General features: G+C 46.8%; 1 protein-coding gene across 1 annotated transcript in view; it reads left to right on the top strand.

Annotated features, from left to right (window-relative positions):
• Positions 1–1585: 1585 nt before the first annotated feature.
• igdcc3 (immunoglobulin superfamily, DCC subclass, member 3) overlaps positions 1586–18489 on the top strand; it is a 63491-nt gene continuing 46587 nt past the window's right edge. Inside the window, exons 1-2 of the mRNA XM_027008948.2 lie at positions 1586–1908; positions 7618–7923. Coding sequence (XP_026864749.2) covers positions 1845–1908; positions 7618–7923 — 370 coding nt within the window. The 5' untranslated portion in view covers positions 1586–1844. The remainder of the gene's footprint in view (positions 1909–7617; positions 7924–18489) is intronic.

Genomic DNA, 18489 nt, shown 5'->3' on the forward strand with positions numbered 1-18489 from the left:
TACAGTCGCGGTTCCTTCTGTACATGCGGTGCTTTATCTTATTCGAAAGTACTAACGCTGCATAGAAAAGTCATTCTTCGCTGCGCAGTCCCTCGTAACTCCTCTCACCAGATGTCGCTCTTCTGTTGTAAATAGCGTGTCCTTTTCTCTTCTGCAGCATACGCGGACGCACCGAGCTGCATGAACAGGCTGGTTTACTGGGCAGCGTTGCACAACTTTAGCGTGACCTATAGGTACAGGTTCTGTTCCGTGTTCTGCCATTATGATTTGTCCAATTAAGAGCTAAAAGTGCCCCTAAACTCGTTTAATTCACGTTTGGTTTTCAGATAACGTCACCCGCCGCTAGTGCCATCCCTGACACGCCCACCACGCGCGAGCCTGAGGCGGTTCGCAGCACGTGGGGAGCCTATGAATCCGTTTGCTTACCAAACGGGGTCCAACTTTCCAAGGTCGAGGCTTTCTGCTGTTAAAAAAATAAATAAATGAAAGGAAGGTAAACTAAAACTAAGTCCGAATGATTAATTACAACAATTCATTATTTCTGTAACTTGCTTGTCTATAGGTCTTCGAAATACAACTGCAAATTCTCCCGTAAAATAGCATAATTTATCTTGTTCAAAACTGTTACAAAAATGTGGGGAATGCCGTTATTACTGTATTATTAGGCCTAATAATAATAATATTATTATTGGTTATATTCGTTTTTAGTCTTGTTACATACTCTTGTTGTTATACAATTGTACCCTTGCAGTGTACTGGAACTTTGAATGGCTCTAAACTTTCCCAAACAAGCAAACGGCGTCAACCTTGCCTGGGGTGGTGTGGCACCACGTGGCATGCCAATGAATCAGAGAATCGTTGTTTACCGGGTCCAGTATTCAAGCTCGATGGGTTCTACTGGTGTTCAAATATAAAAGGAAAGTCAAGTGAAACTAAGTCAGAATGATTAATTAAATTACTTTATTACAATATATAATCAATTGTTTCTTGCACATTTTTCGTTTAATACATGACTTCGGGATATAACTGCAGATTTTCCTATAAAATAGCCTAATTTATCATTTGGTCAAAACTGTGTTACAAGATTGGAAAAAATTACTATACAACAACAATACATTATTTTTGTTGTTGTTAATAATAACAACAACAATAATAATAATAATAATAATAATAATAATAATAATAATGATAATAATAATAATAATAATGATGATGAAGAAGAAGAAGAATAGTAGTAGAAGTAGTAGTGTTACTGTTATTATTTTTATTAATATTAGGGTTTTTACGCTTATTATATTTTATTTATTATTGTTGTACAAGTTATACAATAGACACCCTTTTTTGCTCATCTTAACATGAACTAGCTTTAATTTAGCATATTTGAACTTAGAATTTCTCTAAAACTTTCCACCAAACATGAGCAAATGGTGGCACCCTTATGCCTGCCCTGCCTTTTGCACAAGCCATGTCTTTTGTTCGTGAGAGCGAGAGAGAGAGCGAGAGAGCGAGAGAGCGAGTGAGAGAGAGAGAGAGAGAGAGAGAGAGAGAGAGAGAGAGAGAGAGAGAGAGAGAGAGAGACTAGGGTACGAGGAACGGCAGTTTGTACCGAAAGCGAGAACGTGGATGCCTGTGTGCTGTGAGATAGCAGCGCGAGGACAGGAAAGAATTAAAGGGGCCGGAGCGCGAGATGGTGACAGAATCCTGATAAACGTGCAAAATGGCGCAAGCAAATACGACCCCCGCGAACCACGAATTGTAGCTTGGACAAGCTAGCCAGAAAGCCGCGTTTCTCTCCGCCTCGCTTCGTTTTTTCCTCATTCACGGACAATTTTAAAGTGTTTTAAATGGCTACCAAACGGCGCCGCCTGGCTGGGGACATACTTGGACTATGTCTAATCGCCTTTGTGGGTAAGTGTTTCCACACATTAACAGCAATATCGCGGCGTGCGGGTAGCACATTTCTGGGGACCAGACCTCTTAACCCACGTCGAGGAGCCCTGCGCTCACTGACCAGCCCCATTGACCGTGAACTTGGCCGTGGCATTAATCACGTTACCTGTTTTTAGGCGCACGGGTGCGCGTAAAGCGATTGCAGAATGAAAGAATTGCGTGTAGTTGGAGGCGACTGGTGGATTGCGTAAACTTGAAGACCCACGTTGCTGGTCCGTGTGTCATTTAGCCTTTTGAGCGCTTATTTTGGTGTCATATACATTGAACCTTTGGGCCACCTAATCAGCGTATCTTTGACATGAAGCATTATAAACTGTAGTCACGTCATAAATAATACAAATAGATCATAGGTTATTTTAGCTGCTCTACAATTCTACTATTCACTACAATTTTACTGTTTAAATCTGGATAGTTTAAATGGTTCCTATCACCTATAGTTATTGCATTTATAGTATATTTTATGAATGTATATGATGTTATATTTTACACATTTTACTAAAACAAACCGTTTTACGTGTTCCAGTCTCTACATGAGAGAGAAATATTTGTGTTTGGATGCAAGGTCATCCGTTTTGGTTGTAACACGGGAAGGGTGGGGGGGTGGTTCGTTATTAATGTGTGCATATGTACTTGGCCGTACTTGATCTAAAATGCTATAGTGTCCTGCTACAGTATGCTTATACTTGGCCGAGTGCCTTTATTGAGAGTCCCCCCCCCCCCCCCACACACACACACCGGGGGTGGGGGGGGCTTCTATTAAAGGATCTGGGAGCTCTCCTCATGTTTTGCCTTATTGTTAAGCTACTCCTTTAGCTCTCCGCACGGGAAATGCGGGCGATAATGCTGTATAGCTGGATAGCTGTATTTACAATATCGCAGCGTTTGCTTACGCGCTGTTCTCCGCGTGTTACCATTTACAAGCGCGGCTCTACCGTGTTTTCCTCGGTTTGCTTGTTGTGCTTTTTAGATCTGAATGTTTCTGAAGATTCACCCTAATGTGTCCCTCGACACTGAACGCGTTCGTGCATCTCTGCAGTTTATAATGTGACGGTGCAATGCTTATTGTGCTGATAGGTGGGTAGGATGGACAGGACACTTAAAAGTGGCGATAGTACGTCTCGAGTCATATCCCTGTATTTCAAGCAAGCGCTGACCTTAAATACTCTTAAGTGCGTCCCGTGCAGAAATATTTCTGCTGTCCTCGGCTGTTTCTCGCTCCGCTGAGCGCTTTGTGGCCATTATCTGTCAGGGCTGCCAGTGGCTCTGATTGACTGTCTCTTTGTATCGTCTCTTCGTTGTCGTAAATGCCGGGACCGGTAGCCTTACCAGCCTGCTCCTGTGATCACGTGGAAAGATTAAAACTTCGAGCCCGCTTCTATGTCCTTTTTCTAATTTCACCGAGTCCTTTTGTGCACCCTGATTGACAGCCCGTGCCGGTGCATGCGAGGCGCGGGCCCCAGTAGTAGAGTCTGCCATAATCAAGGTTTACTCCCGTTGCATTGCAAACCGGCACGTTCGCGAGCTGGGTGCGTGCGCGTTCTCCCGTGTTTAATGTCACGTGTGTGCATTAGCGGCTCGTGAGGGCTTTCTCAAACAGATTTACTCCGATCGCTCGCCTAATACCTGTAATTTGTGTGTGGAGCTGTATGTGAGGAGCACGTGTGAAAGACTCACTGATGGGAGAGGTTAGGGAGGCGAGTGGTTTGTTCTCTGTCGGCTTGGGCACCTGCCATTTCCTCACTTTTTGTGACTGTTGTCAGATATCAGGGATGTGTCAAACTGCACACACACGTGACTGAAGCGCGTAATCCCCATTAAAGTGAAGAGTTATAATGTTGACTGGTTCTGTTAAATAATAGGTGCTCACTATTTTTGACCTAATCGTATCAAGACACAAAAATTCTTTAAATCTCTCTCTTTCTCCCCCCCCCCCCCCCCCCCCCCCCCCACATGCATACACGTGTGTGTATGAGAAGTGCAGTCTCTCTGAGCCAAGGGATTGGAGAAGTTTGTGTTTAATGAGATCAAATAGAATTCCATTGATTAATAATTTACCTGCATGGACATCTGGGGGTAGGAAGACAAGCATAGCAATACATCACATTTGCTGCTTCATCTCTATGAGCTAATCCATCGGCTGACTGATGAATGTTTTGTTGTCTTTATATTTTATCTTAACGCTGGGATAATTTTAAGGCATGATTGAGGCATGGTAATAAGGAACATATGTAATATGATTGTAGCTGGTGTAAGTGTATACAGGAGCTGGAAACCTGTGTGCATCTAAACAAGAACAGTAAAAAAAAAAAAGCCACTTCGAGTGAGAAGGATGTCAGAGTGACATTACCTGGAATTACCTGAGTGAATGTGAGTGTGTGTGTGTGTGTGTGTGTGTAAGGGATTTGAGCTGTTCAGGTGAAATCATGGAATATCACAAAGATCCCTTGATGTGTTGCATGGCCTGTGGTATCTGGAAAATATAGAAGAAAATAGAAAGCGCAAGATAGAAAGCCAGAGAACAACAATGACCCCTGGACCTCCCTCTTCAAGTCTCTGACTTGTGACTGGTATTGAAAGTGAAATATGGATGTTTGAGGATGAGTATGGATGTGTACATGTGTTTGAATCTGTTTGTATGTATATGCATGTCAGCTCTCTGAGAATGTGCCACAGTATCTCTGACTGACTCAAGGTCATAAAGGACTATAGGGCTGATGTCTTCAGAGCTGCTATTTTGACTGGAGGACTGACTGAATTGCTGCTCTGAAAGGATAAGAGCATAAGACCAGTGAGACAGGCTCTCAGTGCTCTGCCATCCGTCAGCTTTTGTTGGATGAAAGTACATACAGGAATGCAGTGATGTTTAAAGAGCCGCTGAAGTCCTGGTCTGGAACTAGATTTTATAAAGAGTGGAATGCTGGAAGCAGGCAAGCAGCGCATAGTGAGATAAGCTTTTAAAAAATCCTTTAATGTTGTTTAGCATGACATGCACCAAAACAAAAAACAGTGATCACAGAATTTTGGTATTCTAGAACATTTTTCACAGTTGCATAGTATGGTTGGCCTTCCTGAAAGATTTGTGGAACTATGGCAAGTGCTTGCTGCCTTTAGGCTTTAATATATTACCTGTTAAATGTATTCTTCTTGTAACTGCAGATAATTCTGTATAGCACATGTATCTCTGTCTTCTCTCAGAGTTGTGCTGTTCTTACACTGAAGGAAAGCCAGGATGTTGTCAGTCTCTAATCTCTGCGTGCATGTGTGTGTGCGTGTGTGTGCGTGTGTGTGTGTGTGTGTGCGTGTTTTTGTAAGACTGCTGGATCTGCAGTAGAGTCATGCTGAACCCAAGGGTGCACTTCTCTTGGTTCGTCTCAGATGTGTATGGCTGTTTGTGTGGGTGTGTGCATGCGTGTTTAAACCCAGCTGTGAGTGCAAGACTTGCTGGATGGCTTTTGCTGCTGTGCACAGCTGTGCTCTCCACTTATCTTCCCTCCATCCTTTCCTCCATCTTTCTCATCTTGAGGGGATTACTGACTCAGTTCAGTGTTATCAGTGTTCCCCTCTTCCATTGTTAAAATCAGGACTATTGCTGTACAACTCATGCTACTCTCCTGTTGCACCTCTACACCTGTGAATCTAGTAATCTATTGATGAAACAGCAAACCTCTTCCGGATTTTTTTACTAACTGTCCGAGTCTGTGCGATCTAGCAGATACCGTGATTAATCAGTGTGTCACTCGACATAAGCTTGTAAAGTGAGACCATCTTTGCCAGCCAGTGAGAAAACAGCCAGTTATGCCATCATGGGTCTCTGGTGTTAAGACCTCTGGGACAAAGGTCATGTCTGCACTAGACACGCTCCTCTGTGGGGAACTGTATAAGCATGCCGTGCCACTACCCCATGTACTGTGACACGTGGAGTGCAGAGATCTGTGATGGGCATTGAATGACAACAGGTTTTCCCGACTGCAAATTCAAAAGAATTTGAACGGGTTTAGGAGTCAGAGCTTTTATTCTGATGTCCTTTGTACAAGATCAGAAGTGTCTGCTGTTCATTACAGTTCCCGCTAAACGGTTTTTCTTTCCTAAATGTCTCCTTTTTTTGACATCTTGACTGTAATAAATATTTCAGCATATTTGAGTGATGAAATTTGTTTCAAAATCCCGAAAGGTGCACACACACACACACACACACACACACACACACACACACACACACACACACACACACACAGACACATTTACACCCATCCACATTTACTGTGCACAAACACACATGGCAGAAGAGTTTTGCAACAAGCACTAGGCACCCTATAGAGCACTAAAAAGCGTTCACCACTGTGACGGAGGCCGTCACTTAGGAAGGTTAAATTGGTGCTCTTGTTGCTATGTGAGGGAGCTGGCTCTTTGGTCTGGTGGTCAAAGCTCCCAGTTACCTCCTGTCAGCCCTGGGTTTGAGTCCCCAGTAGGGGTGGCTGTCTTCAGCCTTCGTTGCAACCACTAACACTCATGACAAGAAGAGCCTTTTTGTTCAGTCCTGACACTGGAGAGGGTTCTCATCCTCTCCAGTGTCATGTGGCGACGTGAAGGGAAGTGACGAGCAAATCAAGAGGAAACCTATGGCTGAGCGCAGGCGCCCTGCCCCTCTGAGAGTCGGGCTGGGGATCAGGTGCTGATGGCAGTAGGCCCCTACGCATGGGCTCGGCAATCTGACTAGAGCTGGATGGGGCACAGGGTTAGAGATGGAGTTTCGGGCGTGCTACAAAGGGGACATCCAGAGAGGACATCCGCTGGTAACACTCAGTCCCGGAATGCATGGAGTGAGACTGAGGCAGAGGGCGGGCGGGAGAGAGGCTTTCTTGCCTTTTTCCTGAAGCTTTCCTGATGCTGTTCTCCTTGCCTTTACTCCCACTGCCTGTTGTAAGTCTGTCCTGTGTCTTTCTTTCCCTTTGGTGGTGTTGAAACATTTCTTTCTTAATTCTCGCTCTCTATTTCCATTGTTCTTTGCGCTTTCTCAATTTTTGTTTTTTTACCCCCTCTAGGTGTCTCTCATGCTTTTGAAATGTATATACCTGTCTGCTATCTGGCTGTCTATCTATCTGTCAGTCTGTCATTTTCTCATTCTCTTGCCATCAGTCTTTACTTTTTGCTCACTCTTTGTTAAAGCTCTTATTTAATACATTGATCACAGCCATTCATTAGCTATCTGAGGATGGCTTTTCTTTTCTGTTAAGGTTTTATACACACACACACACACACACACGCACGTATGCGCATATGCACTTATGCACACACACACACACATTCCTTCAATTTCTGTCAGAACAATTAGATCTTGAGGATGTACTAGTCATGGTAGGTCTAGGCATGTTCATCTCTGTTTGCGCACTCCGAGTAGTAAGTTGGACCTGAACTGAGTAAAAACTTTCTAAAGAATCCCTGAAGAGCAGTCTGTGGTAATTTGTCTTATAGTGTTTTGCAGCTGTAGGTCTCAATGCTGAGAACTTTGGAATTTGAGGTGGCTTTTCAGAAGTGACAATGCAGGGCGAAGTTTATGCTGAGTTGTTCTTTGGCTTACTGAGTAATAACTATTGGTTTCCTTATATGTGATGTGATGTGAAGTTGGGAAAGGACTACCATATAACTTGTGAAATTGTGTGTTTGCAGGCATTACATCTGGAGCTGAACTGTCCTTCACTATGGAGCCAAGTGACATCATCGCAGTTCAGCAGCAACCCCTGATGCTGCACTGCCAGGCAGAAGGAATCCCACCAATCACAACGCAGTGGAGGCGGAACGGAGCACCTCTGTTGGAGGACGAGAACTATTCCATGTTTGCCAATGGCTCACTTCTGATTGGCCACTTCCAGAGGACCAGGTCTGATGGCTTGTCTGATGAGGGGGACTATGAATGCGTGGCCCAGAACTCCTTTGGGCTGGTCGTGAGCCGCAAGGCTAAAGTACAGGCTGCCAGTAAGTAGCACCGTGCCTACACACACACACACACACGCACACACACACACACACACGCGCACACACACACACACGTGCATGCACACGTGTCCTTACAGCGATCATCTCTGCATTACCACTGCTCTCTTCATAGAGACACGTCCACATCCCTTTACATGTTTTTTGGACATATATCTGATGTATATCATATATCTGCAACAGTGCCAGTAAACATAATAGCTATTGTAAAATGGTGGTATGTATTTATTACAAACAAGACTTGAAGCTATGGAGATGCTGCTGTTCTTCAACCAAACATCTCTGCTGAAGGGTTAGGGGGTCTGGATGGTCTGCCAGCACACATCTCATTAGTCATTTTTGGCAGTTTTAAAAGTTTCATACCTGACCCATTTACTCTAGAAAAGAATTTTAGTAAAACGGTGAATTAAAAATCTTAAACACCTTGAAGATTTCGGGTTATATAATGATAAGACAAACATTTGTCTCCTCTGAGGACACCAGAATCTGCTATCAGACTTGCTGTGTCTTGAATCTGCTATTATACTTGTCCATTTTGCAGTCATCAGTTTGAATGAACGGGACAACTGAGGTAGTGTGACTTTTAGAAAGTGTACAAGTAAACCCTGATCTGATCTTTCCATACATATCCCTAACTGTATGCATCTCCTGTTTTCTAAATCAAAGAAAAGCGACCAGAATTTGCACATTTCATGCAACTATCTGAATGTAGCCCTGGGTAGTCTGCAAATCCAGAGTCCTGTTTATGTCTGGTTGCTTCACACACTTCATACAATACAGCCTTTCTTTTCTATGGAGGTAAATTCCCTTTTCTGCTTTTGTGCGACACTTTGATGCTGCTGCTTTGGTTGTGATGAATATGGCGAGATCTGGCGCCCGCGTATCAGGATGCCGATGTGTAATCAGTGCACGCTGGGCTCCTTTTTCAAGCCTCTTTTGTCGGAGCAGCGATAATCTCAGCTGCCAGCGAGATGGCTGTCGAACGAGGGGGCGGAGCCATTCCTTTCTGGTCCCGCCCTCCCGCCGAGTGACTGCCAGAATGCATCGGCATCCAGGCCAGGTCTTCGTATCATGTGAGCTTCTCGCATGTCGCCGTCTGAAAGCCAGTGCGAGGGAACGGGCAGAGGATAACGTGAGGTGTGGAGGTCTCCTTAGAGGACAACGTGAGGTGTGGCGGTCTCCTCAGCCCTGCAGAGCTGCTAGCAGGAGCTGAGGATGGTGCAGTTTAGCATGGAGACCACCAGTGTGCTCAGAACTGTGGTTAGAAGCACTCACAAGGTGTGTTAATTAAAACGCATCTGGCAGTGTTAGTCATCACATTTGGGACATATCTGAATATCTTTGGCTCATGAACCCTTGGTCATACAGTCACAGCCCTGGGCACTGCTCTGACCATTCGCCATACAACACTCACTGTTGACTCCAGATCACTGAATACTCACTAAACACACACAGCAGTTTTGACTGGCCCTTCTTTGACAAAGAAAGGTATCTTCCACACACATATACGTATACAAACATACATGCACACACACACAGTCTCTCATGCACACATGGGTGCCCCCACCACACACACACTCTCTCTGACACACACACACACACACACACACTCACATGCACACGCACGCCTAGTGAGGTGAGACTTTGCTGCTGTGTGAACAGACAGCATGCCACTGGGCTTGCTGCATGCACTCCGGCTCCAGTCTCAGCAGGACAGTGGCAGCAGAGCCGTCAGCCTGTCCCAGGCGCCGAGGAGTCCCAACGTCCGCCGCCAGCCTCAGCCCCCTCCACTCAGACATGGCGTCGGGCTAGAGGAGGAGGCTGGGGAGGAGGGGACCAGCACGGCCACGTGGCAAAAGGCTGGCATACACGGCCATTTTTCCCCTGGGTGTAGATGGAACACATCAAAGAACATCATCTTTTTTCTTTTCTTTTTTTATAAATGTATTTATTTACTTTTTTTTTTTTTTTCCATTTTGACGCCACCACAGCTTCACTCTGTATTATTGTCATCTGCATTAACACATATCTGTGCATCTCGCCGTGGCTTTTAGCTGACTAATTTGCATTCGGTAGATGAGGTGTGTGTGTGTGGGGGGGGGGTGGGGTGGGGTGGGGTGTGTGGAACAGATGCATTATAGGAGGGAAGAGAGATAGGACAGAATTATTATGTGAAGAGCTACTACAGTGCGGTGTGAATAATTTAATTGTTATTATGATCTGAAGTAGATATGAAATACAACAAAATGAAAATCTGGGTGAGGAATTATTAGCTCATGAATAAAGATGATGGCCTCTCGTGACAAGGGTATTACAGCAGAAAGAGCCTCTTCAGAGCAAATGAACTGGGCTGTCCGGCAGTGGAGGTTGAAGACTGGGAAAACCAATATTATTCCTCTTTCTGGTCCAGCGGTCATAATTCTTTTTAGTGGCACATGCATTGTGAATAATGGCCAGGGCTTGCGTTTCCTGTTTCTAGGCCGCCCTGTGACCTTTTGACCCCTGATCCCTGGGCTGAGGGGTAGGGGCGCAGAGTGCGGTCTCTGTAATGTACAATTATGTGAAAGACATGTTAGGAGTGGTGATTGTGTGTGTGCGTGCATCTTTGTGTGTTACATATTTGTGTGTGAGCGTGTTTGTGTGGCGTGCTGACGCAAGAGCAGGAAGGGGGTTGATGAGAGCGTTGAGTGAAGAAGAGTGCCTCAGGATGTGGCCTCTTCGTAAATGACCCCCTTACCCCATTCCAGGATCAGCAGTGAGCGCGCCCCCTAGAGAGGCGCACACCTCCCTGGCCCCTTTTCCCCAGGAACCCTCCAAGCATCATCGCTGATCTCTTCTGTGTGCCCCTTTATCTGACAGGGCCGTCTCTTTTGTGACTCAAACAAAGGCCCCCACCGCGGCTGTGATCGCGTCGGGCAGCCGCTGTTGATGCCGGCGAGGACGCGAGGCGAGATTGTCCCTGATTGTCTCCACTGTGTCCAATCAATGAGCCTCTAATGGGCCCTCCAGGTGTTCTGCTGGAGATGAGCTCTGATCTTTAGATCACTGCGCTCTGTAAGGCCCGTGTACCTCCCACCCTGGGCATTGTTGGAACATGAAGCAAAATCCATATTTCCTTTTTTTTTAAAAAGCCGCGGACAACGCGTCATTCTCCTCCCTGCTGATTCCCTACCTCTCCTTTGTGTGCTACCTCTTTTCCTCACGGCGTGAGGGTGTGTGAGCTGCTGCGTCCCAGTGTGGGTGGTCATAGCAGGCGACGCGACACAACATCAAAAGAGCGAGCAGTTCCTCTTTAAGGAGATGAAAGGGGAGGAGCGGAGAGGGCAGCGGAGGAGATGAAAAAAGACGAAGCATGTTTCCTCTTTGACACATCCTGCTCGTCCTATTCCACAAACTGTAAAAACTCACTCGGAAACTATAAAGAAAGTGTAAAATGTGAAGTGTTCTTAGATACCGCAGTGAACTACTGCCTCTGCCTGGGCCGCGCGGGGTTAACTTTACCCATCCTCCCCCTGGGCAGTGCTGGGTCTACCGTGCCCGTCCCTGCTCGGCGCGCCCGCAAGCTGCCAGGCGTGTATCTGGCATGGTGGCCCCCACTCAGCCTGAAGGCCCACCACCAGCCGGGCGTATTTAGCATTTAGGAGGCCTCCCTCCTCCCCACGCTCGTCCTCTCCACCCCCCACAAGCTCTTTCAGGCTTTCTGTGGCGTGCCGACGCCCAGGAGCCGGGCCCTTTCTCCTGTGCTGAGTGCAGTGACACAGATCTACTCCTTGGCCTCCCTCTATATCAAAGGGCTTTTACTTTGTCTGTCGCTCCCTGCTTCAGTCTCCATTCTTTTTTCCTTTTTTTCTTCTTCTTGTTTTTGTGCTCTTGATCAATTTGTACCACCGGGTAATATGGGCCATTACGGGACCCCTTGTAACACTGGTGAGAATGGCAAAGAACAAGCTGTGATTAGCGAGGGCTCTCCTGCAGCCTGCATGCATGGCCCTCACCCAGCCCCATCCACACCCTCCACACACATGCCTGCTTTCCTTCGTAAATCCTGCTTCCATTTTCTTGGGCATGAACCGCTCAGTCCGGGCTGTCTCCAGTGCCCAGCCTTTTCAGGAAACACTGATCTGTAAAAGTTATTTCTTTCATGGATTTTTGTCCTCTTTGACTTTCCCTAGGTGCTGTTTTCAGTCTCTCTCTCTCTCTCTCTCTCTCTCTCTCTCTCTCTCTCTCTCTCTCTCCCCTCATTAGCTTGGTCTCAGGAAGCTTTTCATCATCTGAATGAAGCACTGGGATAGTAGGGTGCACTGAGCGGTGCTATTCCACACCTCCCAGCTTCTACCTCCCCGCCCACTCTTGTCGCTTAGCAACCAGTCAAAAAAGCCTCAGTCACCCAAAAGCTTTTGGGGATCCACTGATAGCACAAGCTTTTGTCCCATTCTTTAAAAGTAATTGGAAAGAGTTTAAGCTTTGTTAAGTTAGAATTTACCTTCTCTCCTCCTTTGGCCGTCCTGCCGAGCATTTCGTGGTGTAATTGACCAGGGCTGTCCTGTGTTGGGATTTGCAGAATCAGGACTGAAGTAGTTTAGGCAGAAAAAAAGAAAAAAGAAGAGAGTGTGAAAGAGGGGATTGTGAGGGGGAATGCAGCACTTGAATAGAAGCGGGTGGCTAATCACACCAGTTTAAATGTTTTTGCAGGTTTAAATTGCAGACTGTTTCATCAGTTGGAGTAGATTGCTTTTCTGCAGATCAGCACACAGTTTATGATCTAATCGAGCTGATGAGTTTGCTCAGCTGGGTTAGTCAAGGCAGGCAACTTGCTCATCTGTGTTGGTTGAGAAGGTCAGTTTGCTGAACTTTGTTGGTCCAGGTTAGGTAGGATCATGAACTGGCACATCTGGGTGGGATGAGAGGGTGTGCGGGTTGAGGCAATAGGTGCGAACAGTTAACTGAGAAATTTGCTTGAGTTGATTGACATTTTTTTTTTAATGGTTGAGCATTGTTTGGTACCTGGTGATTCAAATTCTCTAAATCTGTCGCACCTTAAGCAGACACTCAAAATCAGCACAGTGATGTGTTTGATGGCCTAGACTTCACAAATAAACACCACTCTGTAGTAGGCAAATCTTCCAGAACAATGTGTTGACTTATAGACTTCAAAATATAGCCAGATGCAAGAAGGATAAGGGAAAGTCTCTCTCTCTCTCTCTCTCTCTCTCTCTCTCTCTCTCTATCCTCTGTCAGTCTCCCTGTACCCTTTGGCTCACCTGATTCTGACTGTCTTGTCTTCATCAGTCACCTGTAAATCTTCATTTTCTTTGTCTGGAGGCCCAGAGTAACACCTGTCTGGAAGACACTGTTATACTGGCCTAGAGCTCTCACTGGACGTTCAGGTGTAGACAGAACATCTCTGTGTAAAAGTAAAGAACAAAGCAGTGGCAGAGAAGGACAGATAACCGGGAAGAAAAGTCATTCATTAGGCTTGTGTTTTACTTAATACAGAGTAAACCAAGTCTCTCCAGAGTCCATTTCTCCACAGACAACCTTCATGAAGGAGACCCAGACGTACTGTCTGAAAAAGCAGTCCACTGAGAATATAAAATGACACTAAAAATAGTGCTCTAGTCGGTTTTCCATATAAAAACATACAAAGGCATTGTTTATGCTGCTTTGCTTGTAAACAGCATGTTGAAGCGCTCAAAGCTGGTCACGTGACTCGACAGGGCGACTATGTCCCGAGGGTGTGGTCGGTGTCCATCAAAAGGAAAAAGAACGGCACTTTAGCAGCCCATTGTTCAGTGTGAACCTTTTTAAAATCCTTTTTCCCCCACTGACGTTCCTCACCACCTTATCTTGTCAGCTGCGGAGTTTGGACTCTCCGTCAGCCTTTCCAGCCTTGTGCTGAGTTTCAATCTCTCTCGCACGCCAGCCTCCCTCTCTTCTTTGCACCATCGCTGTCTTCTCTGTCTTTTCGCTCTGCTTCTTTTGCTGCGAGATTGCCAGAGATGATACTGTAGCATGGCTGAGCTAGTCAGGGGGTAGGGCTGCTTGATGCTGTGGTCTCCTGCTGGTTGATAACGTCTCTCATGTGCTTCTCTGTCCCTGGATAAGTGCCAGGCCTCTGTTATCCCCAACTCTGTGGTATCAGAGAATAAGTAGCATAATGACATACACAGTTTGCTGTGATCATGGGGGTCTGATTCATAGCAGCGGAATGCTTTGTAGTCAGGGGAAATGTCATATATTGGTAGCAAAGTGAAAAATTATATCACTGATAAAGAAAATACAGCAACGGTCAAGCAGCAAAGGACAGTCTCGGGGGAAAGGAGGGGGCTAGAAGGTTTGAATTGAACTAACATGATGTAGAGAGAGAGAGAGACAGACAGAGCGAGGGGGGAGGGAGACTGAAATTAGAGCAGGTCCAGAGATACAGAAGCATCTGCCAGTATTTTCCCTGCTTTCTCGCTGGAGCTGTGTGAGGAGGAAGCTCGAGACAGCTCTCTCCTTTCCTGTAGATGCAGTTTGTTTGGGGTCTGTGCACAAAAACAAGAGTCATACAAGCACAAAGAACGTGTAGTAGAACATGCCAACCTGCTAGAAGACATCACCTTTGACAGTGACACGGATTTCAATCGGACTGTATCAGGGCAAACAAATTACACATCGATTTTTCTTCCCGTGTTGCGGTGCTTGGCTAGCTGGCCGCTGGTGTTCAATGTCTTACCTGATGACTTCAGTGGCCTGTGAGTAGTTATACTGACCTAAGTGCTTTAAGTGGTCAGGCTGTGTGAACAGCCCTGGTTGCTGTAGGTTCACCTCAATTAAATGTAGGAACGCACCATACCACTGGTACCATGTCAGAAAGTAATTGCTTAGAATTGCCAGAATGAACTTTCAGACCCAGTCATAAATGTGTTTTGTATTTATTACGTTCTCAGCTGCTTAGTTTCACAGCGAGGAGTAGCCTAGCTAGACGAACTCAAGCTAGAAATGGCTAATTTTAGCCAGGCTTCACTCATGGAGAAAGGCTTGGTGCACCTCACTCTTATTCATCTTCCACCAACTTTTCTGTCCGTCTTCTTTCTTTCCGACTATACCTCCCTTTTTCACTCTTTTTCTCTACTCCTCTTTAAAAAAAAAAAAAAAAGGTTGTGCAGCCGTGGTGTTGACTGACAGGTTCTGGAGAGGGATGGGACGAGCAGCTGTCGCTCCTAGCGCTTCCAGTGCTCCCAGTGCTCCCAGTCCCTCCTGAACCGCTCCCGGCTCTTGAGGGAACAGAGGGTGCACCATTTTAAATTCCACCGGCATCTCATCACTCCGAGGCGCTCCTTCATTCCACATTCACTGCTGCCATACGGAAGGCGGGCGGCACAGCCGAGTCACTAAGACATGCTAAGACATGCTCGCATAGCATCTATCATTTGCTATTAAAATGATAGCAAGGCTTGCATCAATATTAGCATGTGAAAATAACATTTATGTAACCCACAGATGGGGAGTATGTGCTGTTGGGCAGGTTTGGTGACATGAGGGGTCTTAACCGTGACCTTGGGTTTCCATTTTTGATGAGGGGGCTTTCATGGGTGCTCTGTGTTTGGGGGCACAGGGGGGTAATGTATTCCGTCTTGTTCCGGACCACCCCTGACTTTCTGAAGATTGGGGGAAGGGTCCCTCCTGCCCAGCTAAAGGGTGTGATTTAGGGCTCACTGGGGAGGATTCCACAGTAATAGAGGTCAGAGATGAGTGGGGCAAGGTCAAAGAAAAGGTCACATGTCAGACTGAGACGGAACAACTTTTCCGTTACTGGATTTTAGAGCTGCTTTTATGTGTGTGTGTTTCTGTGTGCTTGTGTGGGTGAGTGTGTGTGTGTGTGTGTGTGTGTGTGTGTGTGTGTGTGGGTGGGTGGGTGTGTGTGTGTATGTCTCTGTGTGTGTATGTCTCTGTGTGTGTGTGTGTGTGGGTGTGTGGGTGTGTGAGTGTGTGTGTGTGTGTGTCTGTGTGTGCACGCATGGATTCTGTGTGTGGCTGCAGCTTTCTTTGCATTCCTCTGGTGAAATCCTTCTGGTGTTTGACCTTCTGTGTGTGTGTGTGTGTGTGTGTGTGTGTGTGTGTGTGTGTGTGTGTGTGTGTGTGAGAGAGAGAGAGAGAGAGAGAGAGAGAGAGAGAGAGAGAGAGAGAGAGAGAGAGAGAGAGAGAGAGAGAGAGAGAGAGAGAGAGAGAGAGAGAGAGAGAGAGAGAGAGAGAGAGAGAGAGAGAAGGAGCACTTTTGTGTGTCTTTATGTACATGTGGGGGTGTGTGTGTTTTTGAAAACCAATTCATCCATGATACCTGTAACTTGGTGTGTATTCCCATGGTATGGCCCCACAGGCAAATATCTTAGCCCGAACCCCACCAAATAAACCCTGGGCTTGTTCACTGTCCCTGCCTCTCAGCTGTGTTACACAAAACGTCTCCTTTACAGCAACTAGCGCAGTTAAACTTGCTTTATGGAGACCAAATTATCCACCAATAAAAATCACCCTCTTCCTGTGTTCCTCGGGTGCTGGATAGTTTGCCCGAACTGGGAGAGCAGTGTAAATGTGAGAGGGGGAGGAAGAAGAGGCTGAGAAAGGCTGCAACTAACCCCACAGCTGTGTGTGGTGGGCAGTCAATGGTGTATTCCTGAGCTGGAAGCAGAGGCTTGGCTGTATCGGTTTGAGACTATAGTGGGCCGTGGTGCGATTTGTTGGGCTAGTTCCAGGGTGTAGCATGTTGAGGGTCAGGTTTGTGTGTAGGGGGTTACCGTTGGCAGTGATCGTGAGCCAGGCATCGGCTGTCACCCAGGCAACCACATCGTCTCAAACCTCCTTTGATTGACAGGCTTTCCTACTCCCTTGTCCCCGCCCGCTTTTGTGGTCTGCTTCTTCGGTTCCTCTCTCTCCCTCCCCAACCTCCACCTTCTTTTCTCCTAGCGCCTTCTCCCATCTCAGTCTTTACACCATGATGGCAGGGTCATAGGTCACTGTAGGACAGGGAGGGGGGAAGTGTCACTGGGGCAGAATGCTCCTCCTGTTCCCAACCCCCACTGACGGTGACCTCGGCTCTGGCTGTGGGCGGAAAAGCCGGCTTCCTCCCGTCCGGGGTCCGTGCGCACGCGGCACATCCCTGCCTCTGCGCGCTCCCCAAGCGCTGCAGATTTGTCACGCCGCCGTGAGATCTCTTTCAGCTGTTCCATGTTTCTCTGGTGCCCGGCCAGCAGGCGTAAACTCTCTTTCCCGCACGGAGCTTTGTCTCACGTGGTCCACGGCACATCTGACCCTGACCTTGTCCCACGGACGTTGTCACCACGGATGTCATCACCGTCCACCCGAAGTCTGAGTCTTTATCCCAGATTGTTCAGCTTAGTTAAAGCTGGTCTGAACGGTCGGCGTTCCGTAACGGCTGCCCTCTGACGGAGTGCATCTTGCACTCCTTGGTCCTCCAGTGTTGTTAAACGTCTTGTTCTCACATATTAGCTGGTGATGAACAGACCGGCTCTCGAACAGTCTGTTTGAACGGTTTCTTTGATTGGTCCCTTTGTCACGTGGGGACGATGCACCTGAAGTGGACGCAGAGGGTTAAAAGCCTCGGCAAGATACGGAACGCTGTGGGCGCTCAAGGCCCAGTCGGAATTCCACAGGAACCAATTAGACGGAGTTGCTTGCCGGGTTGGAATGTGAGAGGCGGGGCGGGGGGGGGGGGGGGTTTCGCAAAAAAGGCCACAGTGGCTCTTTCATCTGCAGCTCAATCTGGACATGTTTGCGCCTGTGCATGTGTGTGAGGTCATGCGTGAGAGTGCGTGAGAGCATGTGTGTGACAGCACAGGAGCAGTGAGAATCATTTGTGCAAGTGATTTTGTTTTTGTCGCTTTATTTATTTATTTGCTGCTGCTGTTGGGGTGGACGTGGCGTTCTGTCCTATTACATCCCAATACACACACATGATGAAAGCGCGTTCTCATTATCTGCACAGGCAGAGCTGGAATGGTGCATGGTGGTCTCTGGTGAAGAAAGGGAAGATGAAAGAAAAAGAATAGATAGAGGGAGAGAGGGGGAGGAGGGCGATAATGTGAAATGTGACTACCATGTGTTGGTGGTCTTAGATGCTTCCGGTGTCTTTATTGTTGCTGAGCTGCAGCCTTGAACTTGGGTGGAACATTCCATTCTTCCACATGGCTGAGACTTCGCGAACCCATCAGTTCTGTTTGTCACTTTGGCTTCTCACACACTCACATGCACGTACGCACACACACAAGCGCCCACATGCGTGCACGCACACACACACGAACCTACACGCATCTATACATGTCCATGCTATGCATCAGTACATCTGCTTGTCATTAGCATTGTGTTTTGATGTCAGTGTTGCGTGCTTGTTCTCAAAACCATGCAGCATGACCATCAGAAATGTCTTTTTATGCTTCAAGGTGAAGTTACCCATCCTGTGATTCATCCTGAGTGTTAACTTGTTTACCTCCAGCGCTGACTCTCTGAGTTTTTGAATATGAAAGATTTGGTTTTGCATATGAAATAGTG

The sequence above is a fragment of the Electrophorus electricus genome, chromosome 21, assembly GCF_013358815.1.
Source record: "Electrophorus electricus isolate fEleEle1 chromosome 21, fEleEle1.pri, whole genome shotgun sequence".
In the NCBI taxonomy this organism is placed as follows: domain Eukaryota; kingdom Metazoa; phylum Chordata; class Actinopteri; order Gymnotiformes; family Gymnotidae; genus Electrophorus; species Electrophorus electricus.